Here is a 27,070-nt window from a genome sequence, read left to right on the forward strand (position 1 = left end):
GCAAACAATGTTAACTGCAGTTGAAATATTACATTTTACTACAAAGCTGACATTCATTAGTTATTGTGAAGTTAATTGCAGTGATTTCTGAGGTTTTAGCAGAAAAGAGCTGAACTTGTGCCTGCTCACTTCTGATTCAAAGCTCACTAACGTCTGCCAGACTCTTAGCAGGCCTTTCTGAGCTTTAGAAGTGAAAGACGGCATTAGATTATCACACCTTAGAAACTCAGCCATCTCTTCTTGTAAAACAGCTAAGTAAACAGCAGACCTATTATCCTTCAAACTTTTAATTAAGTGATAAAACTGAAGAATTCATACTTTTTCAGAAGAAAATAAACTGCCTACTGGCACAAGGGTAAGAGGGAACTGTTTCTTCCTTTCTTTCGTTTGCCTCTCTCACCCATAAATCAAAGTAAAACTTGGAAAAATATTCTTAACATAGTGATTTTTTAAATTCATTGGCCAGAAAACGTGAAAATTCCTAGCTAAGTAAAAAAACTACTAAAAAATATAAGTAAGCAAAATTAAACATCCAAACCTTAGAGGGAAAATCTTCCCCAAGTACCATTAGGTAGCAGAATAAACCTTTTCAAGGAAGCCATCAACCCCTCCAAAGGTCCATGCCAGAAGCAGAGGGGAAATCAAACTGTGGCAAGTTGGATGTAAAACAGCATAGCCCAAAAATAAAGTTTAAGGATCTCTAAAGTAAAGGTATCAAATGTATATGCATTTCTGAATACCTCATAAGCAGGTGATCTTAAAAAGTAGCATGTAGGAGACAAAATTTCTTAAGGTAGCAGAAAAAATAAGGTCATTACAAACAGCTGAAGAGAATTTTTGTATATTCACAGTGGAGAGTAGGGATGTTTCCAAACCAGAGCACTGTATTATGTGGAACTCACTGGTAGTGTTTCAAGCCACTGTGTTGATTAGACATTTCAGGACAGCATAGCAAAATAGTAACAGGTTGCACAGAATGAAAATTCCCTCTGAAACTTCCCTTTGGAGGGAATTTTTAAGTCCCACGAGGCCTGGGTAAAATGCTATTCAACATCCTAAAGAAGGAAGTAAATGTTGTGATCAGCTTTCCTGACCCTATTAAACTACCTGTGTAGCAAAAAGATGATGAAGAGATAAAATTAGTTGAAGCTTGATACAGGAAAACTCAAAAGTGACACAGACCAAGAACGACCCCCCTATTCCTAATTTTAAGTATATATTTTGCAGAACATGAACTAGTTGATCCAACTGAAGAAAAATATATATTTGAGATATTTTGAGATACTACAGAGTTCTATGAAAATGCCTCTCAGTGGTAAACAATGGCCAAAATGCCCACTGTCAGGATTCATAGAAATAAGTATCTTTGCAATATGGAAAATACAGAATAAACCAGAAAATACCATTATTACACAATCTTCTGATCCCCTAATCTCAAAAAGGTTATATAGTCAAATTTTTAAAAGTTCAGAAGTCAGTAAAAAGGACTGAGAAACCTTGGTGATAATTTCTACAGAAGAAAAACTGAACTAGCTTAGGATTCTTCAGCCTCCAAAAACGGAAGATTAAATGGTGATGTCACAGCAGTCTAAAACAACTTTAAAAATATGAGGAATAAGCTATTCACTTTTAAAAAACATTTTAATAAAAAGATTAACAAGAAGCAAGTGAAGCTCAAAGATGTCAGGTTCAAAAAACAAACAAAGAGAATGTGAGTCTGCAGAAATACATCTTGGCTAGTACATTTACCTGGGTTCAAAAAGCAAAGGGTTTTTATCATGGTTAATGATTGCAATAGCAACCACCCATTACAGCTCTGGAAGTCCCTGAGACAGTTTGCTGGAAAGGAGTATTCCCCCATCCTGGAGAAGATGATGGCTTAGCTGGATATTTATTCTGACAAATTTCTTACTCCCTCTTTAGGGAAAGAAATGGAAGAAGGAGAACCATACCCAGAATTCAAACTCATTTACTCACGCCAATTACTACCATTTCCAAGATTTAACTGCACTTTGCATTACATCACTATCAATGAGAGACACAAAAAAACACATCTCATTTTCATATATAATTAGCTAGTTCATGTGTCAATGAACAAAAAAAAATCCCAGTCCAATTTCTACAAGCATATAAAAAAATGCTAATTGTCATGAAAATCTTGTACACTAACAAAAGATTTCCTTCGGTCAGACTATTGCTCCAGAGTAAAAATAGAGAAATATTATAAATATTAGAGTAAATAGTCCCAAGAGAAAGTAGAATACTGGACTTAACTACTGCAACTTCTTTTTTAAACTTTAAATACCTACTTTTTCCCAAATTGTTGATCCAAAGAAGTGTGGAAAACTCTGTGAATATAAGCCACAAATTTAAAGATGATAGGTACTGATCATAATTTTCCTCTCTGAAATAATGTCTTAGCACATGCATCTTACCCAAATTATTTCAGTGAAACTCCATGAAGACCATTTAATCTAATTAATTGTTCTTATTATGAAGGACCATTGTAAGAATTGATAAATGTTAGAAACTTCTTATGCCATACTCACAGTTTTAAAAAGTCTTTCTTAAGAAGTGGAAAATATATGTAAGTTATTTTAGGAAGAGGTGGTTCCTATCTCTCTTCACAGCAGCTGTGATTTGTACTCATTCAGCTAGCTGATCATATAATCACACAGAAGACACTGTCTTTTTCACTGCTGTGAAATATCTACAAATATCACAAAAATAGATTACCTCAGCAATGGAAACCAACATTTTCAAACAGCACCTACAATCAACTAAGGCTCTTTTTAATTTATCTGCTCTACTTATTTCAAAACTCATCAGTGAAAGTTAAGAGAGTGATGTTTCAAAAGGTGAAGATACCACTCACAGCTTATTTGTTACACAGCCATACAGACTTGAGGAGCTCCTGTACTTAAATTCTTTATCATCACCTGCTCAGGTTATAATACCTACTGAAAACATGGCTTGTTTCAGTGCAAGATAAAAGTTAATATAAAATATAACAGTGAATCAGACCTTTCCCCTTTACATTAAGCATGTTATCTACAACTTGATTGTGCTTCATTTTTAACACCCAAAATAAATTTCAGTTTTTATATTCTGAAGCAATAGGTAGAATAGAATGTGGCTGTTTTTGCAAATAAGATTGATGATGCTGAAAGTTTTGTAGGAAATACAGTGATGCCTAATCCTACCCAATTACTGACCCGTCAGTCTTACCTGAATTTCCATCTAAAGGCTTAATCAGAGTACCACTGAGAAACCTATCCTTCTGTGACTTTATATAAAATGCTTCCAAGCAAATAAATAGGTAATGCAAAAAGGCTTTAAACACATAGTCCTTTCTGAAGGAAACTCAAAACATCACCTCATGAGGTCCAGCATCATTTAGTTAAACTGTAGAGCTGTTGTAAAGTCTGCAAGGATCTAGTCACACAAGTTGGAAAAATGAAGACAACTTCATGAACTTTTCAGCATATGCTTTATTTATTTTTTCTGTCAGATAACTACAATTCTAGGTAAAAAAGAAAAAGTCAGTCTGAGATATTCAGCACAGGTCAAACTCAACTTCAGTGATGTGAGAATTACTAGAGATGGCATATTAATCCACCCATCCCATTTGATGGCCTGTCTGTTCTAAGACACGTACCTGTACTCCTGAGGTTGTCAATTTAATACAGTGTTAGGTAACACTCCAAAGAGATCCAGCCATTTGATGACAAATGGATTTCCAAATGGTATCTCATTGGAATCTCTTGAATATCATTCCTTCTTACTTCTTTGTAGACCAGCTCATTATTAACAGTGCAAGTGTGATCTCCTCTCAACTTCATTTTCCAGCTTTTCTCAGTTCCTGTATTTCAGCCACACTGCTTTTCTACTTAGCCTCTATCTGTACTACAATTAATTCCAATTGTATCAGTGTACTAAAATTGGGACATATCTTTTTGCTCAAGATAATAATGTTGAAAGGCACTTCTTTAATCATTTGAATATTCTTGATTTTCTTTCACCTCTCTATCTTAAGGCATTATCATGGTGGCTCTTTTCCAAACTCCTCTTTAATCAGCATTTTGAATCAGGCAGCAAGATTTTATCAGTGTGATCCCAGAGGGCACTACTTCAGCTGAGCAAACAAATCTGTTTGAACAGTTCCCTTTCAAGAAATGCTCCCTTCAAACATTTTAAAATCTTCCTACATATCTCAAGAGCCATGCATTCTTCATTATTCTCACAGAGATAAGAATAACCATTTGAGTTTACCTCCGCCCTTGGGTTTTTTTAAGCATCTTTCCTCCTTTGTTTGGTGGAGGCATCTTCAACCTATTTCACCACAAAGTTCATTCAACATTACCATTATTGCTGAGACAAAGAACAATCAGTGGACTCCAAGCCGACATCATCAGGATATTTTTAAGCTCAAATTTATGTTCCATATGCTGGCAAGTTACAGTTTGAGATCTATTCTCACAAATGGGCTCTATTTTTATTAAAGGTTCACAATATTAGAGTTCTTGGATTCTTAGCTGAATCTCTCATCTGATTTACTTTTTCTCCTCTTTCAGCCCTTCTGACTCCTAGGGTAAGTATTCTAACCCTTTTTGCAGCCCTTTCCATGTCAGCTCTTTTTCTTCTGGATTTCATTTCCTTGTTAGCTCCACCATCCATTTCCCTTATGCACTTAGTTTCCTACATTGCTTCTCCATATTTTCTTCCTCTGTGTTGTGCTTGCCCATGTTTCAAATGTCAGTGACTGGCTCTTTAATTGCTAAGCCAATACTGCCACCATGAAGACAGGAAGTACACAGGTTCCCTGAATTACCCTACACAAGCTTTGTTTGGTGCATACCTGCTTTTTCACCCCTATTCCATCACATCTGTCCCAACTCTTCTTCAGCATCACATCACCTGAAACCTCCTCCATTATTTCCAAAGTGTGAGGGTGTATCTAGGATATCTAGGAATACTTTTCCCCCTGCTTTTCCACACTAACACACATTCTGTTTCAGTGCCATGCCTCAGTGCACTAATCACCTCGATGACTATTGAACTCTTATCTCCCTATTCCCACTGTTCACAAAATAAAAGCAAGTAATAAAAGCAAAAGTTTCTGACCAGCTTGACCACTTACTTCTTCCTTTTTTCTTGCCTTTGTGTCTGGCTGGCTTTTTTTTGGTTTTTGGTTTTTTTTGCTTTAAGAAAATCCAAAATAAAAAAAAAAACAAAAATAAACCACAAACAAATCAACCCAAAATTTTCTGCCTAGGTCACCTTCTTCCCTCCCAGAGAAGTGCATCACTTGTGGTCTGTGGGAGGCAGCATTCCCATCTGGACAAGCTGCATAAAGCAGCACTGTAGTTAAAAATTCGGATTTCTTTCCAGAAATTGATTAGTATAGGAATGAATAATGTAAATATTACAGCTAAGCCTGAGACACAAGAGTCAAACAACCTACTACTGAATCAACTAGTCCTTTCAGAACAACAATCATGTTTAAAACTATTACAAATGTTTTTCTTTTCTTAGAACAGATCTGGCCTAGAAGACTGTCCTTTAGTTTGAGTGTTTGAACATGGCAGGGAACAGATAAAAACAATAAAACATGGAATTGCTCAACTGAAAATTTTAATGTGTCTACATACTTCTGTATAATTCAGGTTGATTTATCCAGATCATCACCGGGTGGTAGTATTAAACTGTGCATAAAACTCGTCTGTTGGAATATTTGAATATTCTTCCTCTTTAAGGTAAATGTTCCTAGAAATAAATACATTTTTTAAAGCCATTAGTAAGTATTTTCTTGCTATTATTCAGAAGTAGCTTGAGAAACCTAAAAAATATGTAATGTATTAACACCCATAAATGTTCATATATTATTAGAAATGGAATTTAATGTAACTAGAACTTGTTCTGCAAAATAAATGCCACATCTCAATATAACAAACTTAGCTTTTTCTTCCTGAAATATCTCTCCAAAAATCTCAACAGTAAAAAAGTCTGAATTAACACAATTCCATTGTTTTCATAAGAAGAAGGCATCATGTATTGGAAATTCATTTGCAGGAGGTGTGTATGAACCTGAGAGTGGCTCAGTTGGTCAGGGCATGGTGCTAATAATGCCAAGGTCACAGGTTCAATCTCTATACAGGCCATTCATTTAAGAGCCAGACTTGATGACCCTTCTAATTTGAGGTCCCTTCCAACTCTGACTATTCTGTGATTCTGTATTTATGCCCTCCTGCTAAAAAAAAAGGAAAAAAAAAAGGAACTGGAAAAATAGAACACCAAACCATTACATTTGTTTTTCTTTTCCTGCATGTATTATCTTCCTCCTTTCCCATAAGAGCAGACACAAGAACTGCCCATCAAGACATATCCAGTGGTTAGTTAAAGAATCACCTAGTTCTGTCATACATAATGGAAATGCTGTTTGTGTTCCTAACCCTGAGCTATCATAAACTGGAAGTTCTACTGGTAGTTCATCCTTTTTTGCTTCAGAAAACTAAGATAAATTAAAGAAATATGTACTGGTTTTCACCTGACAAATTTTCTGCATAGCTAATTATATTTATACACTATTTCGCCATCTATATAAACAGTCTGTTGTCAGTGGAACGATTTTAAGAATTCCAGATCCTAATTCATTCAAGTCAGTCAGTAACACTCAAAACCTACTCTTTGAAGATTGATTAAACAATACTGGAAAACACACTTCAGGCAAATCGTTGATTTTTTAAAAGCATGAACTTGTAACAAGTGTATTAAAAAAGTTACAAACAGAACAAGTGAAAAAAGCTCTTTGAAAGCCAAGCTATTGGGTTAATAACGATAAAGAGGTTTTTTTATTTGAACAACGCTGGTTTGGTACTTACTTTGCTTTTTGCTCCTGAGAGAGCACTGCGTTCATGACATCTAAACCTCGGCGCTGTTCCTGATTCTGCCGCTGCTGGCGCCGCTCCCAAAGCAGCTGGGCTCTTGCAGCCTGTAGACGCTGTCTGTCCCATTCAGCATCTCTTTGGCGTTCCTGCTCTCTTTCTCTCTACAGGAGTGAGAAAAAGGCTTCATTTTCTCTCTTTCAAAGATGGAACTGTATATAAAGTCTCATGGGTAAGTTCATCCAAGCAAACTTGTTTGCCTTTATTGAACACTAGGGGTAGCATTTGAAATGGGGACTATGGAGCAAGGATTTCTAAACGAGGCAGAAGCAAGATTCGGCCAATGAAAGAGCTATTTTTTTCTCTCTGTAAAAACCCAGAGTAGCAAGACAGATTTTTTTTTTTATTATTCTTGTTAGCAAGAGTTGAAACTTGTTGAGGCAAGAAGTGCACAGACATCAGTATGGATTATAAGATGGCTAATTCAGTATAATAGGGGAGCCACAAACACCATGTGAGTAGAAACTGGCTTTTTCCTCTGACAGCCCATTGAACAGAATCAAAAGAATCAGGCCTACAAAAAACTTACTTTTCTTGGTTGTACTCATTTTCAGCCAGCCTAATGACTTGAATGAGTTCATTTCAGAATAATAAGAGAGGCAGGAAAATGACAATTCTACCTTCAGCTTTAATAACAGTACTAGGTGAGATATAGTATAACCTACAGTATTGTGAGGACTAAAAGACAAAATCTAATACTATTCTTTAGCTGTCATAAATGCAGCCTCTGCAGTGAGGGAGGCAAGTCACTTCCTACTTCACAATATCTAAGCCTGGACACTCTTGACTTCATAGGAGACTTCTAGTCTGTCTTCATTTTGACTGCCTGCTTCTATATTCCTCTAGAGCAGCAACGATTACCATTGAAATTCTACTTTACAGCACGGCTCATAGTTGTGTGGGACAGTAGAAATGAAACTCCATTACATTCTTACATTCATGTACTTTTAGGCCTCTGAAATATGTATGAGCAAGGTCACTGGACTTGCTCAATTTACCTTGGATACCCTTAAGCATGAGAATACTGCTTTAGCCTGCCCTGCTTTCACCTTCAGCTCCTGGATCTTCTTCCCCTATGGAGCAGCCCACTCCTTGCAGGCAGCTTGTGCACTCTCAGGTCCTGAACTGCACCATGAAGCCTGGGTCTTGGGCTGGGCAGGACTTAGCTGCTCAGCTGGACCATCGTGGACCATGCCCTAAGATCCCCTCGGCCCTGGGGTCCTCGGCAACCTTCCTCCCAGTCCAAGTGCAGGGCTCCAGCCTACTCCATGACATCTCCCAGGTGCTTCAGATGTACTGTGTGCAGTTAGACTGATTAAAGTTTGGGTAAAGTGTAGATCAATGGAAAACAGTCTCATACTGGCATGTCCAGGGCAAAGAATAGTATTTTTCCTCTACAAATATTGTCTATAGTATTATTACAAGCAAGAAAACATAAAATACATGAAACGCATGTGAGCTTAAATACCAGTTTCTCCACAGCTTGCTCCTTTTGAAATTCACGAATTGCCATGAGCTGCTCCTGATTCATTCCCTTCCATCTATTCACGAGCACATTATGTTTACCCCAGGGACCGATTGCTTGGTTAGGGTTTTCAGAAAGGAAGTCTCCTCGAAGGAGGCAGGTAATTTCATCCATGTCATCTTTCATTTTCTGAGCCTTTTCCAATTCATTTTTACGATCTAGTTCAGCAGCCTAAATTCAATGGAAAGAGAGAGGTGATGTTTTTTTCCAACAGAAATATGAACTAAGGGGTGAAAAAATGTTAACACATCATAACAGATGCCTTTCCAACCTGCATATAGTTGTCAAAAACATCACATACAAATACTGTGATAGTTGTCTTATTGGCCAAGATCAAAAGCCTAATATCAAACAATTCTTTAATGTTGTCATTCACATATAGCAAGTAACTGGGGAAAAAAGACCTTTGTTTTATAAGAAAACACAGAATTAAATAAAAAATAATTCCACATTTATCCCCAAGTAAATAACCAGTATATATTTGGCAGACAGACATAATATGGAAGAAATTTACAATAAAATTTACAATCTGGAATCATGAGCCTTGATTTATATATTACATGCTGAATCTAGGTGAAGAGCATGGGTAAACCCTCAAAACAGACAGACAAGAGATGTACAATTAAAGTCTGAAGATGCAGCCTTGATTCTCTTTGCTGATACAAAATGCTAATTTGAATCATATTACGTGAATGTATCTGAAATACTGGAGATCACAGTATGCATTTTCTATGGAAATCATTGCTCCTAATGTTCACTACAAGGCACAGTCTCCTATTCACAGGAAATTTTCCTCTTACAATACTCCAGAAACAAAATATAATGATATTATACTGAACATAATTACCTTTCAAAGAACAATTAGACTATGTAAACTAATCTGAAGTAGAATGATAATGCTATGCATTTTCCTATTCTAATACTGTCTCATTCTTCTGTAATGCATAAACTAATCTATCTGGAAAAATGCCTGATTCCAACTTCCAGTGAACAGAGGACAGGAAACTTCCTGCTTACAAGGGCACACAGAGCACAGGCTGCCAGACCTGTCTCTCTTTATCTGCCTATTTTGACTGTTACAGATCAGTAGGTGATTCTGTCTCCACTTTGACCAAGATGTGCTGTTAAAAATAATCACTGCCTTGAGCATATTCACTTATGTAGAACAGCACATACTTTCCTTGCTGATCAGTAGCTCAATGGTTGGCACACACACATTGGCAAATCAGGACAGATGAAACGGATCAGGACAAATGAAAACAGAAAGGTTTTCCATTAAGAAAAAGCAGGTGAAGTCTTCTGTGCCATATAAAGGAAAGCTGAACATGAGTAGGCAGAATAACTAGAAGATAAAAACAACTGAGAATGACATGACTACAGACGTGTGAGAACTTGTTCCTCTGCACATGTTAAGGAAAAGAATCGTAATTGAGCAAGCAGGGTGATCTATGCTACCAGAGGAGACTGCTAAACTGGAATTATCTCGACATTTGTAGTTACAGACTTTGAGTCTGGATAACAGTGGTTGTCCCAAACATCAGGCCAGAAGACTGCCAGTGAGTGACTTGTGTTTGCTCCAAGGAAACATGGAAAACCACCACAGTGATGGGGCAGAAGAAACAACAACTATGTAGTATATCCTAGATTAATAAATTCCTTGGCTGGAAACAGCCTTGTGGTTTCCATTAAAATAACAGAAGTATCTGATGCACAAAGAAAGTAATAAAAGATTAATTAATTTTTTTAAATTATCCATTAGCTAAGCCATAATTCAACTTAGACAATGCTGAAAACCTCATATTTAGAGACGTCTATACCCAACAGGAACATCAACTACAGAGCAAAAAAATAAATGCCTACTTTTACACAAATGGAAAACCTCAGGCAAATCAAGATTCATGTGACAAACATCAACTTCAGATCTAGGAATCACTGTCATCACAACATGGAATACAGCAGCAATTAAAAGCCACTTTTCCATCTCAGATATGAGTATGACTTTTACCAGGTTAAAGAAATTTTTAAAATTCAAAATGTATTTTCCTGAATTTTTTTTCTCAAAAAAGAGTAAATAAATACCTGAAAGGAACTATGACATGACAATTTTTAAGACCCAAATGCCCAAAGATATTCAATCATCCAATATTTTTGGAACACTGAACCAGAACATCTGGCTATGTACTTTCCTCTTATTAATACTATGAAGCAATTATTTGTACTTTCAAAAAAGCTCCAGAGTAAATCACATTTAACAGAAAATAATTTGGAATGGATCTCACATAATTGCTGGCCTTGAAGCTTAAAATGTGCAATTATTATTTAGATCACTTTCTTAATGTCACTCCACTGCAATCTAGCAACAGATCAAGGCACTTCGACACTGTAACTCAGATTTCTCTTTGAGAGGGAGAACATAAGATTTCCAAGCTGCCTGAGAATCTTACAGGAGGAAACTGCCAGCTCAATGCATAGCCATGCATGTCACACTACTATGCCATGATTAATGACAAGAAAGATTTTAAACTCTGGAAACACAACAGGTTTATCTTGTTCAGTCAAAGTCCTGCTGGCTTTACTATTTCTGATGCAGGCCAGGTGCCACTGGCCTCTTGTCTACCTGGGCACAGCTGGCTCATGTTCAGCCACTGTCACCAGCACCCCAGGGCCTTTCATGTCAGGCACTTCCCAGCCACCGTCCCCATCTTGGAGCTGTAGGGGATTGCTGTGACCCAAGTGCAAAATCCAGAACTTGGCCTTGTTGAAACTCAGACCACTGGCCCAGGCCCATTATTCCAGCCTGTCCAGATCCCTCTGCAGAGCCTTCCTACCTTCCAGAAGACTTGGTGCCATCTACAAAGTGCTTCGATCCCCTTGTCCAGGTCATTGTTGATCCCAAGCTGACCCCATTCTGAGCCTTGGGAACACCATTGGTTCTGGCCCCAGCTCCATTCCCCACCACTCTCTGAGCCCAGACATCCAGCCAGTCTTTTACCCACTGAACAGTGTGTGTCCCTGTCCAAGCAATGAGGAAAATGCTGTGGAAAAGTGTCAAAGGCTTTCCTAAAGTCCAGTCAGACACATCCATTGAGGGGGTCACTCTGTCCCAGGAGATCAGGTGGGTCAAGCAGGATCTGCCTGTCACAAACCCTGGCTGGCTGGGCTGATGCCCTGGTTGTCCTGCATGTGTTCATGGTGGCACTCAAGAGGATCTTCTCCATGACCTTTCCTGACATCGAGGTCAGGATCTTCCTTCCAGCCCTTCTTACAGCAGTGCCATACTTCCCTTCACCTGGGACCTCCCTGGTGAGCCAGCAAGCTGGGAAATGATGGAAAGTGGCTCCATGAGCACTGCCACCAGCTCCCTCAGTACCCTTGGGTGGATCCCATCCAGCCCCATGGACTTCTGTGGGTCTAAGTTGCAAAGAAGTTCTCTGAGCATTCTCTCCTGGAATATGGGAGCTTCATTCAGGTCCCTGCCCCTGCCTTCCAGCTCAGGGGGCTGAAGACCAAAGCAGAGAAGATACATACCTCAGTCTTTTCGTTATACTCTGTCACTTTATTGCCCCCAAACATAGGATAGAGATTCTCTTTGCCTTTCTTTTGCTGCTGATGTATTTTTAGAAACATTTTTCATTGTCTTTAACAGCAGTAGCCTAAGGTTCTAAAGTTCTAGCTGGGCTTTGGCCTCTTCTTATCTTCTCCCTGCATAACCTCACATTATTGCAGTCCTCCTGAGCTGCCTGCTCCTTCTTCCAAATTTAATAAACCCTCTTTTTCTCCCTGAGTTCCAGCCAAAGCTGTCTGTTCAGCCAGGCTGATCTTCACCACTGGCTTTGCTTTCAGTACATGGAGATGGCTTGCTCCTGTACTTTTACATTTTACATTACAACTCGGGCTGTCTATAAACAAAATTATATGACAAATGTCCCCCACAAAGGCTCAAGCAACATTAGAGACTTGCATGCTCATACAACTAAACCAAAAAGGACCATACTTAATGTAGGTAATTCTTATGTGGTTTATTTTGATGTGACTAAATACATTTAAAGCTAAGTCACAACAAATATAGTTTACATATTATAAACAAGTAAGTTTAACCAAGCTAATCACATCCATGTAGCCCTTTGAGTTGTATGTAGAAGCTGAAAAGAAAAAAACTCTTTGCAGTAAAACAAAGAACTAGAGCATAACAGATAATGGTACTAAGACAGGTTCCAAAGCCAGGTCAGTAAACAACTAAGAGACGTGGTACACAAACACCCATGAAGCAGCCAAAGTGCCAAAAACAGTGGTTGTCGGGAATTAATGTAAACAATATGGACAAAAAGCAACTGTTAGCAATGTTTCCACACAAGTGCAAAGAAAAGCAGACAGAGACAGTAAGAGTATGGGAGGACTGACATAAACTGAGAAAGAAGCAAGGGAGGCTTTTGCTGTACCCCAGTTTACCAGTTCAAAGCCCCCGAATTGCTGTGGAGCTGTTTCTGCACACCAGCCAGCAAGCTGAGAACCAGGAGGGACAATTTTGGCATAGGATAACTAGATAGAGGACATCTAGATCCTTGGATCCATTGTTTACTTGGCAAAGTGCATAACATTTATCTTGTTACAAGCTGAAACAGCCTTAGAAGTCAGCTGCTAAGAAACTCCTGTGACAACATAACTATTCATTCTGATTTTGTGCATCTTATTTTCCTTCTCTGTCCCCACGTTTTCTAAAAACAACAAACCAACTTAATGTTAATTTACCTGGATTCTATTGAAATCTTTAGTAGCCGTACAAACTGCACGCCTGCTTTCCTCTTCTTTTTTTTGCTCCTCCATAATCTTTCGGTCAAGTTCGACCCTGAACTTGTCATAAAGATCATCTAAATTAGATTCAAATGAAATTTAGTCAATATTCATGAACATGATGTGCCATATGAATTAATCAGGGGAAGAGGCAGGGGGAGCTACAGATACAGTAGGCTGAATATTTATTTCCAAATCCTACCCTCAAAGCTGTCCATCTTGGGATTTCAGGTGACTCATGGATCTATTACCTATCTTACCTGCCTGTTTAATATGATACCTATTTTGTCTAAACAGTTTGTGTTAAAATGAAAGAAGTATGTTAAGTACTGCAGAAAATAATGTTTCATGACAAGCTGGGAAAGAAAAATCAGTATCATTTTTTCTGCTCTAGGACAGTATGGATTGGACAGTTTGGCCTGATGACCAACTGGTGGCATAAACCAGAAATGAAACCTGGGTAGTGTCACAATCACATGTTATGAAATAGAGATTTCCTAAGAGAAATAGTGAATACATTAGAGCTTATAAAGTAAAAACTGCTCTAGTATTTCTAGAAATTAAATATACAATAGGGTATACCATATTTTCATCAGATACATCACAACTTCAGTAAAAGAAGATTAAAACTACATTATCTTTTTTGTTACCTGCCAGTTTTTGGTCAGCTAATGCATTTTTCCAGTCTTTCTGTTGCTGAAGAGACCACTCCCTTAACTGCTCCTTTTGAAACTTCATCCTCTGATCATAGTTTAAGTCTTCACCCATAAACTTCTGCATGCCAGATATAGTACACCGAGGATCATCGTCTGAAACTCGAGCAGGTCTGTCTTTCTTTAGGGCTTGTGGATCATTCAGGTCAAATTCACGTCTTGTTTCCGGTTTCTGAAAATTCTTCTGAAATTCAACGAGAGCCCTGTTCAAGTCTTTGGTTTCATTTTTCTGTCGTTCTTCCAACAGACACAAGAGCTTGTCGTTTTTCTTCATATAATGAGCTAGACAAATACGAACAGAACGAAACCACAACTCTTAGAGCATTGGAGTGCACACATAAGGTGAAAATAAAATTTTCAAGATGAATAAACAGAATAAAAGTCTTCAAACTGTTATGCCTTAGGAGAGTATTTGATCCATAAGTACCAGCCCAGAAAACACTCGAATATTAGTAATATTTACTTATGAGATATTTTCAGCTTTTTAGGTGTAAATTCTTTTATTAATATTATGATGAAATATATGCATATGAAACAAATCATAAGTACTAGAAATATGAGGTTTAGTTTGGTGAAAACCTGCAGGAAGACAAGAAATGTACAGTAAACCAGTTGTTCCTATATACTATTAGTTTACAGCTACAGCTGAAATATATTGTTGCTTGTCAGGAAGAAAATCAAAATTGGGCTGCAACTGAAAGGAATATAGATAGATCTTCCACAGTTCCAATGATTTTTCTAACCATAGCACTAAAATCATTGGCTGGCAATAAGTTTTGAACAGCTTAAGAGTTCCTGCCCACTTAAGTGAAACTAAATAAACTACAGCATTTTTAAGAAAAAACAAACAACAAAACTTTTGCCAGACTCCACATTGCTGCTGGTAGTTTCCCAAGAGTCAGACCCTGACAGGTGTATTTTCTGGCCAGGAAAGTCACAAGCAGCTGTAGAAGCAGCACAGCATGGAAGCTGGCAGCTCCATTTTAGCTCCTCCTGAGGCACACAGAGAGCTCAAGCTGTGGGACCTTTTCACCTGATAGCACAGGAAAGCATGCCAAGCACAGAATACCACCAAGGGTTTGAGGTCAGGGCACAGCATGAAATATTTTTGTGGCTGTGAGTTCTGACTCAGCAATGGCTCCTCTTATTGCCTTACTATACATGACTCATTCTTCCAGCAACAACAATCTAGAGAGGATTGTACAGAATCTATACATTCTGTGGAAGAATGGCTAGACACAAGATGAGCTCACTCTACAAGAAAGCAACTAAAACAGATTAGCCACCACTATACTGAAAAGGACAGTGGTAAGTAATTTTTTTTAAAAATTCTGCTGCATATTCAGGTTTTTAAATTATGCTATTCATCAATACCTTTTAAAAGAAAACACTGAAAATTCTGGCCTATTAGGCAATGTATCCCAGTTTAATCATGTCAATATAAATCTTAAGATAGCAAGGAGAATACATACTGTGCAGTGTAGATATATGAATATAAATAGGACATAAACTGGATGACTGGATTTAGAGAATATATGAAGGGATAAAAGAAAGCAGGAAATGGTTTAAAACATTTAACTATTCACAGAAATATCACAGTATCTAGGAATATACCAAATCTTTCATGTTCTGCTTTTTCAGCTGCTTCTTGAATTTTCCTCTCCTTGACCTGTGCATCCAATGCATCTTTATCAATCTATTAAAATGAAAATAAAAAACAGTTCTTTAGGAGATACTGCGTTTGAACAATTAAAACAGCTATTGTCAGGCTACACTGACTCACAGTTGCACACAGTTGATATAACCCCACTAGCAACAGAATACATACACATTACTAAATGTAGGTGAAACAAAATCCAGAAACATTCTTGTTTGTTTGCTTTGTTTTAATAATGATAGGTATGCTCTTGCACCTAATCAGATGAAAACACCACATTTACATGATACATAGAGCTATAAATATTTTCAGCTGCGTTACACATACTATGTTTTCCCCATTACAGCTGGCAATTTTATTTTATTGTTCTGCTTTCATTTATAAGGCAGCTAAGTATTTTAACAGTAAAGATGGCAAGAAGTTGTAATAATCAATATTTGAAAAAAATACAAAGGGTTCACTATAAGAATGGAATGGAAACATCTTAGCAGAGAGATTCACATGGTTTCCAAAATCCTCTATAAGGTGAATGATCTGTGATGAGCTGACAGATATGGTACAGAACATCCACATCCATGTCAAGTGGGACTTGAGCAAAGGACAATATAGGGCACATCAACAAGTGGGAGCACACACCTCCATTTTAGGCAAAAGAATGTGACCCCATATTTGTTGGCAGATGGTGGCAAATTAATAGGCAGAAACGTGGATTTTACCTATTTTCTATTTTTTTACTATCAAGTCACTTCATGTCTTAAAAAATTTTGTCAAAAAATGCAATGACAAATCTTGAAGAATCTGGTAAACAATTTTAATAGTCTTTGTCTAAAACCTATTCAGATGAAAACAGAAACAGATCGTGGCTGAAAATACACATGGTTAGTGCTGTAATGGACAACTGACAATAGCAATCAGGCAAGGAGGTAAGTTTGTAAGTAAGGGTGAAACCATCAAGAATTCTATCCTCCAAAAACAATGGTGTTGTGGGCACTAAACATCAACTCTTTCAGAGATCTCATTAGGAAAGCCAAGCCGACAATAAAACTACAGGAAATACTGCTAAGAGAAATTCAATACAAGTCCTTAGTATTGTGGCAATAATAGAGGTAGGTCAGTGAATCGACTTGTGTTACACTCTTGGCTCTGTCCTCTTCAAAACACTTCCACTCGACACAAAAACCAAAACCAGACATTCCCAGTCACATAAAACTACAGGTTTCACTTTGCAGTGCTTAAATAAGAAATCTATGAATAGTTCGAGGCAGCTAATTCTAAACTGGTTCTATTTATGCATAAAGTTTACATGTAAATTGAAAGTAATATTTCATTTGGATTACTCATCTGAACTCTTTAGAAAAATCATGATTTACTGAGGATAAAATCTTCAATCTGTAACTGAAGAGGGTATTATCCTACATTTTCATTACTCAGATGACAAAACAGATGCAGAAGTCAAAGTAATAATAAAACTAGAAATAATCAAGGAAAAAAAAAATCTGGGTTACCATTCTGCTTTCCAGTATATTACCTCCATGTTTTTAAAACATTCAAATCCTGCTTTAGGATTTCTGTTTTCTAAGTCAATACTGTCCTGATTTTTAAATTTTCTCAGCGACTGCCACTCAGGTAAACTGGTCAGAGAACAGAAGCAAAGACTCTTAAAACAACATGGAAATACTGATATAGAATATCCCTGTATGGATTTCCTGGCTCTTCACGGTTCAGACCTGGCCTAACTTCAAAGCATAAGACAGTCCCTTCTGTCAGCATAATTGTTCAGGTACATTGAATGATGTTAAATCAAAATAAACTGTTAATCAAAATTCTCCAGATGAGCTCTCCTTCATTTTAGATGTTTGTCTAACATAACAGATCTATCAAAACTGCCTGAGTCAGTTCTACAAAACAAGGCAAATCTACAGAAGTATTTGGGTAAAACCTTCGGATGGTGTACTACAGTATAGCTCAATAAAACACACCAGGATATATTAGTTGTCTGATATTTCATTAACTGAGAATTTATGGTTTTCACTTCATTTTTAAGGCTCTAGAAAAGCAAGTTTATAGAGAAAATACGTGTTTCTGATTAAGAAATTTCAAGTATCTTAACCCATCCCATAATTGCTAAAAAATGTTATTAGCTCCTTCCACTTAAGTATGTTGTTGGGCACTTAAGGATATTGTTATGTGTCAGGATGCTGTACCAAGTGGACACACTTGTCATGTTCAGTGAGTGGGAACTGCTAATTGCTCTGCACCCACAATGATTCTTGCATAAGAGTGACAAGAAAAAATTCAAGGCCCTGTTAGAGATAAGGTGAAGATATTTTTCCATTGGGTTATGTTTCTGTACCTAAGAAAAGAGGATCCAATTGACATCTCTTGCAATTCTACCAGTTCAATAAAACCACCTCACAGCACTCTTCCCTCTGTGCATGCTCATAAAATCCTAATGTGGGCCTTTGGAAATATCACAGGGAGATTCAATATACTATTGCATCCAAAGTCAAATAGGTATAGAGCACATTATTCCCTGACATTCAGGATGCAAACTGCATAGTAAACTCTGGAGAAAATCCACTACCCTGAAGGGTGTTCACATTTACACATCCACACCAAGAAAAATCAGACACAACAATTAATTACATATAAGTTAACAAGAATGGATCTGTCCTATTTTGTCTGATGCAAAATGCAGATTAATTGCAGGACACTTACAGCAGTAAATCTCTCACAGCATCAATTCTAGCGAGGTCCAAGCAGACAAGGACAGTATCACAGAGCACAGAGGTAAAAAACAATTGTTTCAGCCACATTACATGAGCTGACTCTGGAAGCTCTTGGCTTCCCTCAAAGTACTCCTACACAGAGATGCAACACAGGGCTTGATCTCTGTGCTGTTAGGGGACAATGACACCTTGCCCTTGAATCCAAAGCAGCGGGGCATAGGTACACACGAGAAGCAATGGCCATAAAGTAAAACACAGCAAGTTTTGCCTCAGCAGGAGGAAGAGCCTCTTTCCATGGAGAGTGGCAGTGCACCAAACAGCTGCCCAGGGAGGTCACGGAGTCTTTCCCCCTGAAGATATTCCAAACCCACCTGGACACGTCCCTGTGTCACTTGCTCTGGGTGACCCTGCCGTGGCGGGGAGGGGGGGCGGGGTTGGAGTGGATGATCTCCAGAGGTCCCTTCCAACCCTAAATACTCCGTGATTTCTTTCATCAGTAACTTTAAGCGCGACTCTAAAAGTTGCATCTGGACCCTCCCTTCCTGCTTGTTCCCCCTCACGCACACACCTGAGGAGGGCTCCCTGGTGTACCGCTCTCGGCCCGCCCAGGCCGGCTCAGCCGCCCCTTCCTTCCCTGCCCCACTGTAACTGGGGTTTACCCCCGCGTTCAGCCGTTCTCCTCAGAACTCCGGGGAGCGGCGCGGGGCACGGCGCCTTCCCTCCCTTCCTGCCCGCCCTCACCCCTATGGTGCGGATCCGTGCGTTGAAGATGCGGTCCCGCCGCAGCAGCTCCCGCCGCCGCCGGCGCTCCAGGGCGGCGGCCTCCTCCAGGTCCCGCTGCGGCCCCAGCCCGCTCATGGCGCCAGGAGCGAACAGCGGGACGGCGGGGCTGGAGTGAGAGCAGCGGCCGGGAGTAGGGGCAGCGTCCAGCCGGAACACACCGCGGCCCGTGGCGATGGGAACGGGAGCGGCAGTAGCAAGCCGGGACACAAGGCGGCCCGTCGCGATGGGAACAGGAGCTAGGGGGGGCCAGCCGGGACACACCGCGGCCCGTGGCGATGGGAACGGGAGCGGCAGTGGCCAGCCGGGACAGACCGCGGCCTGTGGCGATGGGAGCGGCAGTGGCCAGCCGGGACAGACCGCGGCCCGTGGCGATGGGAACGGGAGCGGCAGTGGCCAGCCGGGACACACCGCGGCCCGTCGCGATGCACGGCGGGGCGGGGCCGCTGCACGAGGCGCGCAGGCTGTGAGGGCAGGGCAGGGCGGGGCGGGGTTGCCCGTCATTTTGAGGCGATAAAATTGTGGGACGGAGGTGTCGGTTTGGGCTGTCTTTCTGTCAGTGAATGTACTGGTGAAGTATCGTCGTCGACTTTTTGAGGGGGTTGAGGCGCGGAGCTCAGGAGCTCCTGCTCTCCGCGGGGATGGGTTACCTGAAGCTCTTGGTGATGAAGGACTTTAAGTCATGGAGGGGACAGCAGGTTATCGGCCCCTTCATGAGGTTCAACTGCATCATCGGGCCCAATGGATCAGGTAGTGTGGGCGGGGGGCAACTGCTCCGTGAGGTGTCGACATTGAGGGCTCAGTTTGGTGGGATCTAGCCTCACGGACCTGCTGAAAATTCCATGTGCATCTGAAGGGGTGGCAGCGCCAATGAAGCCTTGGAGGCACCTGCTCTGTAATTCTTAGCTGAAAATGTACGTTTTTACCATATAGAAGGGCAGGAACAGGCTGGAGGGGGAGAGGGAGTTAATGGAATTTTAATTTCGAGTTTATTTGGTGCTTTCCAGCTTACGCAGAAAGCCTAGTTTGCGAACAGCACACCTTGTCTTGGCCACCCCAGCTTGCAGAGATCACATAAAGATGGTTTTATTTTAATACTATGGACTGTGCCAGTGGAACCCTGCTTCTTGATGGCAGTCTGGGTTTTGCTACGCTGCCTCAGGGAAGGGGAGGGCGGCGGTGCGGAATGGCGGCTCCTGGGACGTCGGGCTCGCACAGCGGGGCTTTGGAGGTGCAGCCCTCGTCGTGATCCCGAGCTGCTGGAGCTCCTTAAAATTTGATCTCTGCTTCAGAAAGCTCCATTCAACAAAGGGGGTTTTATGTCTGTTTGTCAAAGTGATAGGAGGTGCGGGATGTTCTGAACAGAGCAACAAGGATGAGTTTAATATTTTGCTTTATTTTCCCCAGTCTGTTAATGATTTAATTTATAATTCGGATTTTTAGACTCTGTAGTTTCCTCACTTACCTGATTGAAGTAAGATCTATGAATGTAAGTTGAATATATTGAGCACTGTTCCCATACTCTTTTTTGTCCTATCCCCATTCTCCTGTATTGTAAAGTTTCAGAATTATGATACTTTTTCTAAGTGCCACTATCTCACCACCCTTACAGGGAAGAACATCTTCCTAAAATAATAAAAAATACATAATTAGAAATAAGATTTTTAAAGAATTCGCCAATGCTCCAGATTCTTTAATTTTTAATAAAATGCTTCCATTTATGTAATGTCAAAATTTCTTGGTTTTTTTTCTTTTTTTTTACTTTTTAAGGAAAATCGAACATAATGGATGCTGTTAGTTTTGTGATGTGTGAAAAGACATCAAATTTGCGAGTTAAAAGTGTTCGAGAACTTATTCATGGAGCACATGTTGGAAAACCTGTTTCTTCTACAGCTAGTGTGAAGATAGTATATTGTGAGGAAGATGGGGAAGAAAAAACATTTTCAAGAGTTATCCGTGGTAGGAAGTAGATTCTGTTGCATGTACTATCTATTGTCTGATGTGTAAAGAAATGGAGACCAAAACTACCCAACTTGGAATTTCAGATGCCCATATTAGTTCATAGTCGGGCAGATTAGTGCAGTCTTTCAGATAGCATTTTGGTAGTGATATAAATGAAAAAAAAAAATTGGGTTAATTAGTTTTAGAATTACACAAGTTATTGCTTGTTCTTTGCTCAATATCTGTCTCTACGTATTTCCTTGGGATCTGTAGATGATGATTTTCTCTAGGAAATGAGGTCTGACGCCTTGCTCCAGGCGTGAGCACCTTAAGTGTGTCAGTTCCTCTAGAAAGTACTAAAATTAGAAACTAGAGTTTTCAAACACAAAAAAATAAGTTACTGAAAGTATTACATGAGTAATTGTAATCTATGTTCTTCTTTGAGAAAATTGCTCAGTTAAATTATTCCACTAGTTTAATTCTTTTCTGACAATTTTTTTGTTGTAGCCATTTTCAGCAGTAATTTTTTTTCCCTTTCCTCTCTTAGGTAGTTGTTCTGAGTATCTTTTCAATGACAGGTCTGTCAGCCGATCTGCATACATATCTGAGCTTGAAAAAATAGGCATTCTTGTCAAGGCCAGGAATTGCCTTATTTTTCAGGTGAGCATTTAAGGTACTTTCAAAAGAAAACAAAAGGTTCTTAGGTTATTTCATAGAGTACACAGTTGAGTATTGTCTACAAATGAGAGCACCCTTAGCCAACTAAAAGGCAACTGATTTTTTTCCTGACCTTGCCACGAACTATCAGACTACAAAATACACTTAATGGGGTTGGTATGTACATTCATATGCTAGTAAGAAAGAAGTTAATCTGGAAGAAGTTGAGTGCTTCTGTTATTCACTATATATAAAAAAGTACGGGTCTGTATAAATGCATAGTGTATTTAATTGTAGGAGTGCTAGGAAAAAGTAATTTCATCCTAAAACACTCCTGTTAGTAAAGACCTATGAAAATGTAAAGGATTTTTTTGTAAAGATTGAGGAGTTGAAAATTCTATTCAGGTATTAGTTTCCAAGAATTTAATGACATAGGCCTTAAGCTTTTGATGAATGATACAAATTTCACAAAATCATTTTCCTTAGAGTTGCTCACAAAAATTCCTAAGGAAGAATGGATTTTTCCCTCTTGCAGAAACATTTATAGAAACCTGAGTGGCTAAGTGATCCTCATTTTGGAACTAAATTTTTCCTTGGATTTGAATCTAGATGCATTTTCACCAACTGTGCTCACTGTAAATATATACAGAGGTCAATCTGTACTACATGCTCTTAAATTCATAAGGCATCAGAATGAGCTACAGTGCTGTATAATTTATTTCTTTTCAATATTGCTTTAGGGAACAGTAGAATCAATTGCAATGAAGAAGCCGAAGGAGAGAACTCAACTTTTTGAACAAATTAGTAGTTCATGGGAATATGCTGAAGACTATGAACAAAAAAAGAAGAAAATGCAGCAAGCAGAAGAGAATGCACAGTTTAATTATAACAAGAAAAAGGGTGTTGCAGCAGAACGCAAACAAGCAAAGATGGAAAAAGAGGAGGTAACTTCAAATTATTCAGTTTTTTTCATGTTAAGTTGCCAGATTTGGCATCTCTTGTGAACTTCAATAGTGTTTAAAAAAGCACAACAAACCAACAAAAACCCACAAATTTCTATTGGTTTTAATCTGGTAGTTTTTTCAGTATACTATATAATAATTTAGTATCGTTTGAAAAGGTGGATAAATACGTGTAATCTAAATGAAAGTAAGTATAGGCTTGCCAGTATAATTAATTACGTATTGACTTAAATATATGAATTTTATGATTAGTGACCATTACTGGAATTACAGCTACTTGTATGTCATCCTACATGACTTTGGCCTTGAAATTAGATAGCTAATGATGGAAAATAGTTTTTATAAATTAAATTTTAATGTTGGTAGGCAGAGCATTACCAGATGCTAATCAAGGAACTGGATGAAGAAAGGATACAGCTGCAGCTTTTTCAGCTTTATCACAATGAAAAACAAATTGACTTTCTGAAAAACAGTTTGGATGAAAAGAATATGGAGGCTTATATCAAGAAGGAGTCTCTTTCTACAGCAGAAGAATCTTTTAAAGCCAAGAAAAGAATGTTTGGGATACTAAACAGAGACCAACAGCATATGGAAAAAGAAATGAAGTAGGTTTTCCAATCAGAGTCTGTGATAGTTGAATAAAGTGTTATCTGCACTGGGAGTTGCTTGGCAGGTGGCTTTGCATCAGGCTTGGCATTTCTTGGTAAAAATTTGGGTGATAGCCCAGTGCTATGGAAGTCAGTTCCTAGCAGTTCACTGAACTAAAATCCAGAGGTGGTTTTTACCTCCTCTACTGTGCCTAGATACATACTTCATTGTATAAATACTTGCTTGCTATTACATTTTAGTTTCGCTTCTTAAATTACTATTTTGAGTGGATATCTAAAAAAAATCCTCTGCGGGCATACCCACAGTGTAGGTCTCAACCTTACCGTTTCAAAACTGATTGTTTGCATATGTGGTCAGTGGAGGGGAGAGGGGGATGTCTTTTCTATCTTCCCTCTCTCACTTTTTCTTGTGACTTTGTTGTTTTGGCTATTTCTTGTTGGGGTTGGTTGTTTTGGGTTTGTTTCTGGTTTTGTTTTTTAGGACTCTGGAAGCATCACTGGTTCAGAAGAGACCCCTCTATATAAAAGCAAAGGAAAACACATCCTACCAAATAAAGAAAGTAGAAATGTCTAAAAAGTCTCTAAGGGACAAGGAGAAATTGTGTGATAAGGAAAAGCAGAACATAAAAGAACTAGAGATAGAATTGAATGAAATTGAGAAGGCATGGAGAGCATTTGAGGAGAAAACTGAAGAAGAGAGAAGGCAGAGAGCAGCAGATATTGAGCTGGGAGACAGTCAGGTGAACCAACAGGCCCCAAAGTACTGTTTACTAGAGAAGTCCAAAAATACTGCTGATTATATGGAAACCGTTATTTCAACAATGACCTGTGATTCTTAGTGATCTTTTTACCCTTAAATTCAAACAAAACCAAAAGTCTATGTTTTATTTAGACACATGGTACATTGTGGGAGGGTAGGACAGAAAACATTTGTCAGGGTCTCAGGGTGAGTGATTTTTGAGAATTGGCTTTTCATCTGAGGTATCAATAAGGGAAAATCAATGAAGACAAAAAAGAAAACCAGATCTGGTAGTATAAATATCATCTGCTGTGTGTCTGAGTCTGAAACTGGGGTAGCTTCTTTGAGAAGGAAAGGGCTACATCCCTTAATAGTAAATTCACTTCAGAAGAAGCTGGGTTTGCAACCATATTGCCACGAATGGCTGTAAAACTACATGATAACTCTTTCCACTGTCTGCTCCTTAAAATAGTTTCTGATCAATTAAGAAGGACCTGCAGGGTTACTACCTTTGTGGATCTTTCTGCACTGCACTTTAGAGGCATTTGGTCAGTTAGTCATCACTTAGCAGATGTGTTTAAAATACTTAATTTCACTTACTATATGAAAATTTTTAATAACATGAGAATGCTGAAAATATTGCACTACTTTTGGGCTATGCAAAAACCTAGTGTTAACCTTCAGATTGAATGGGAAGTACTATGAGCTTCCTTGAACAATGAGAGTAATAAAAAAGGCTAAAAAATTACTGTAGGTGAGAACTATTAGGTGTAAGCTTTTGATTGAATCTTTCTCTAAAAAAAAATAGCTTGTTATAATGCAGTCAGTAACTAGAAGAGTCTTCTGGAGAATTGAGTAGTTTTCATAAAATGTAGGTGGGTAAAGTTACTTAAGGCTGTAACAACATGAGTCTTCTCACTTTCCAAGGAGGGAGTGAATTTTTTTAAATTTCTTTTTGTCCAGTTAGAGCGGTACAAAGAGCTAAAGGAAGTGGCGAGAAAGAAAGTAGCTACACTAGCCCAGCAGCTGGAAAAACTGCGTTGGGAGGATAAGGGAGATCAAGAAAGGCTGAAACTTAATCGCAGGAAGAAAAACGAAATTGAGGTATCTGTATCAAACTAAAATTAGGTTTTTAGGAGAAAAATGTCTCTGCCATTTTGTCCGGTACAACTGCCAATATAAATGCGTTCAGTGCTTTGATGTAATGAGTTCCTCAAAATATTTTGCACGGTGTTAACTCAGTTTCCATGTTGCAGCAGGTTTAGCAAAATGGCGTCTAAATTTGTTCAGAAATCATTTGCCCACACTGAAGATTTGGCTTTGAAAGCTTTGGCTCTTGATATTTTACAGTTACTCAGAACATTGGCTTAACTGTCATCAGTTTCTGGTTTTGTAGGTGTAGTCTTTCTGAGGTGTTCCACTGCCATTGTATGTGTGTATGACACTCACACCCTGCAGAGGTGTTTTGATCACAGCTGCCTTTTTGCTGAGATGGTTTTTAGCTCAGTTGTGTGTAAGAATGTGTTGTAGTTGGAAAAACCTCAGTGTCCACTCTTCTCTTGCACTTCAGAGGCAGCATTTTGTGTGAATACAGTTGCAGTAATTCTGATTCTGATATCTTTTATCATTGCAGATTCAAACGTGTAACAATAAAACATATACATTTTTCACTCTGGCTTGGTTACCATGCCTGATGTTTGCTTCTGTTAGAAGTAAAAAAGGCAGAAGCTCAGCTGATGATTTCTGTTTTGATGGAAACCTTGTCCTCTTAGGTGTTGGTTTTCCTGGTTGTTTTTTTTTGTTGGTTTTTTTTCAGACTCTGCTAACTTGCTTGTTTGTCACCTCCTAAGAAGTTAGAGAGGTAGCTTGTGTTTCTTCAGCATTTAGTTACAGAGTCAAGGTTGAGGGAGGCTGCTGTTCAGAAAGCTTAAAAATGCATCATCTGAGATTCTACGAGCAATAGAGTTCCAAACACATCAATCTTGAACATATAAATTGCTTCTATGGAAAAGTCTATTTTATTCCATGTATGAGGATATGAAATTATCCGTACTGTAATAGCTAAGCTAGTATTACCTATTTTTTCCCTCATAAAATACTATTTCTTTATGAATTACTAGTTACCAGGAAAATGTAGTTAGTATGTAGAAGTGAAATAAATTCTGTTGCCTGTGCTTCTTAAACTGAGCAAGTCCCATTATGTTGTTGAGAAGGGAATTAGAAATACTTAAGAGTGTGTGAAATATGAATATGCAGACATTCTAGTGGGTGCAAGAAGAGGTTAACTCTCCATCCCTAGAACTATTTAAAAGGTCACAAGGAGTTCAGGAGTTAAATTGAGGCTTAATAAACTGTGTAGGTAGCAGTATTATTTTTTCTTCTCCACTTGCCTCAGTTAATGTGTTTTTAATAAATTTGAGTGATTGAAAATGCTTGTTTTACCATTGGTGGGGTTTTTTTTACTACAGTTTTTTGTGTCATTTTGGGAACTATGTCAACTTCTTTGGAAAAAGCTATTGATGTAGGGCCAAGAATAACATCTCTTCTGTTTCAAGACCTATAATTTCCTGGCTCTTTGTTTAAAGGTTTTTATTTGTTGGTGTCCTGATTCTCTAAGCTGAAGAGGCTTTCCCTAAACTGTAGCTGAACATGGAAAATCCAATAATGGCCTTAGTTAGATAATTTCCCTGTATTCTTTGTTCAGGTGCAGCTTGGCACCTACTGTTGCAAAAGAGATGCTGTTACTTCACCATGAAGTAGCAATAAAGACGAAAAGATCTATCTCAGTGCTTGTTCTGAATGTAGAGCTGTATATCTTAAAACTGTCACTTCACTGTTGTTTATTTTTAACATATTCTATTTGTGACTGCATAGGAATCCATAAAACAGACTGTGGAGCAGGTAGAAGAGCATGAAAAACGCATAGAGAAGTTGGAAGAATATACTAAAATATGCATGTATGTGTAAAAATTAAAAGCTAACTGTATTTCTTGGGTATTAATCATTTTAATAGCAGGTTTCTAT

General features: G+C 38.6%; 2 protein-coding genes across 4 annotated transcripts in view; one reads left to right on the top strand and one right to left on the bottom strand.

The window, feature by feature from the left end:
• Positions 1–3,473: 3,473 nt before the first annotated feature.
• RIBC2 (RIB43A domain with coiled-coils 2) lies at positions 3,474–19,564 on the bottom strand. Its single transcript, XM_088164863.1, has 7 exons — positions 19,101–19,564; positions 15,588–15,669; positions 13,911–14,255; positions 13,219–13,337; positions 8,413–8,640; positions 6,882–7,048; positions 3,474–5,766 (listed from the first exon to the last, which is right to left on the bottom strand). The coding sequence occupies exons 1-7, from the start codon at positions 19,215–19,217 to the stop codon at positions 5,685–5,687; spliced, it is 1,140 nt and encodes a 379-aa protein (XP_088020989.1). The 5' UTR covers positions 19,218–19,564; the 3' UTR covers positions 3,474–5,684.
• An 80-nt stretch (positions 19,565–19,644) lies between these two features.
• Positions 19,645–27,070, top strand: part of SMC1B (structural maintenance of chromosomes 1B) — a 29,704-nt gene continuing 22,278 nt past the window's right edge. Inside the window, exons 1-8 of one of the 3 annotated variants that reach the window (XM_014880365.2) lie at positions 19,645–19,889; positions 20,910–21,098; positions 21,628–21,740; positions 22,478–22,681; positions 23,066–23,304; positions 23,789–24,047; positions 25,010–25,150; positions 26,921–27,003. In XM_014880365.2, coding sequence (XP_014735851.2) covers positions 19,781–19,889; positions 20,910–21,098; positions 21,628–21,740; positions 22,478–22,681; positions 23,066–23,304; positions 23,789–24,047; positions 25,010–25,150; positions 26,921–27,003 — 1,337 coding nt within the window. In that variant the 5' untranslated portion in view covers positions 19,645–19,780. Of the gene's footprint in view, positions 19,890–20,776; positions 21,099–21,627; positions 21,741–22,477; positions 22,682–23,065; positions 23,305–23,788; positions 24,048–25,009; positions 25,151–26,920; positions 27,004–27,070 lie in introns of those variants that run through there. The other 2 variants (XM_088164865.1, XM_088164864.1) reach the window with 2 other exon arrangements.

The sequence above is a fragment of the Sturnus vulgaris genome, chromosome 5 (assembly GCF_052056855.1).
Source record: "Sturnus vulgaris isolate bStuVul1 chromosome 5, bStuVul1.hap1, whole genome shotgun sequence".
NCBI lineage: Eukaryota > Metazoa > Chordata > Aves > Passeriformes > Sturnidae > Sturnus > Sturnus vulgaris.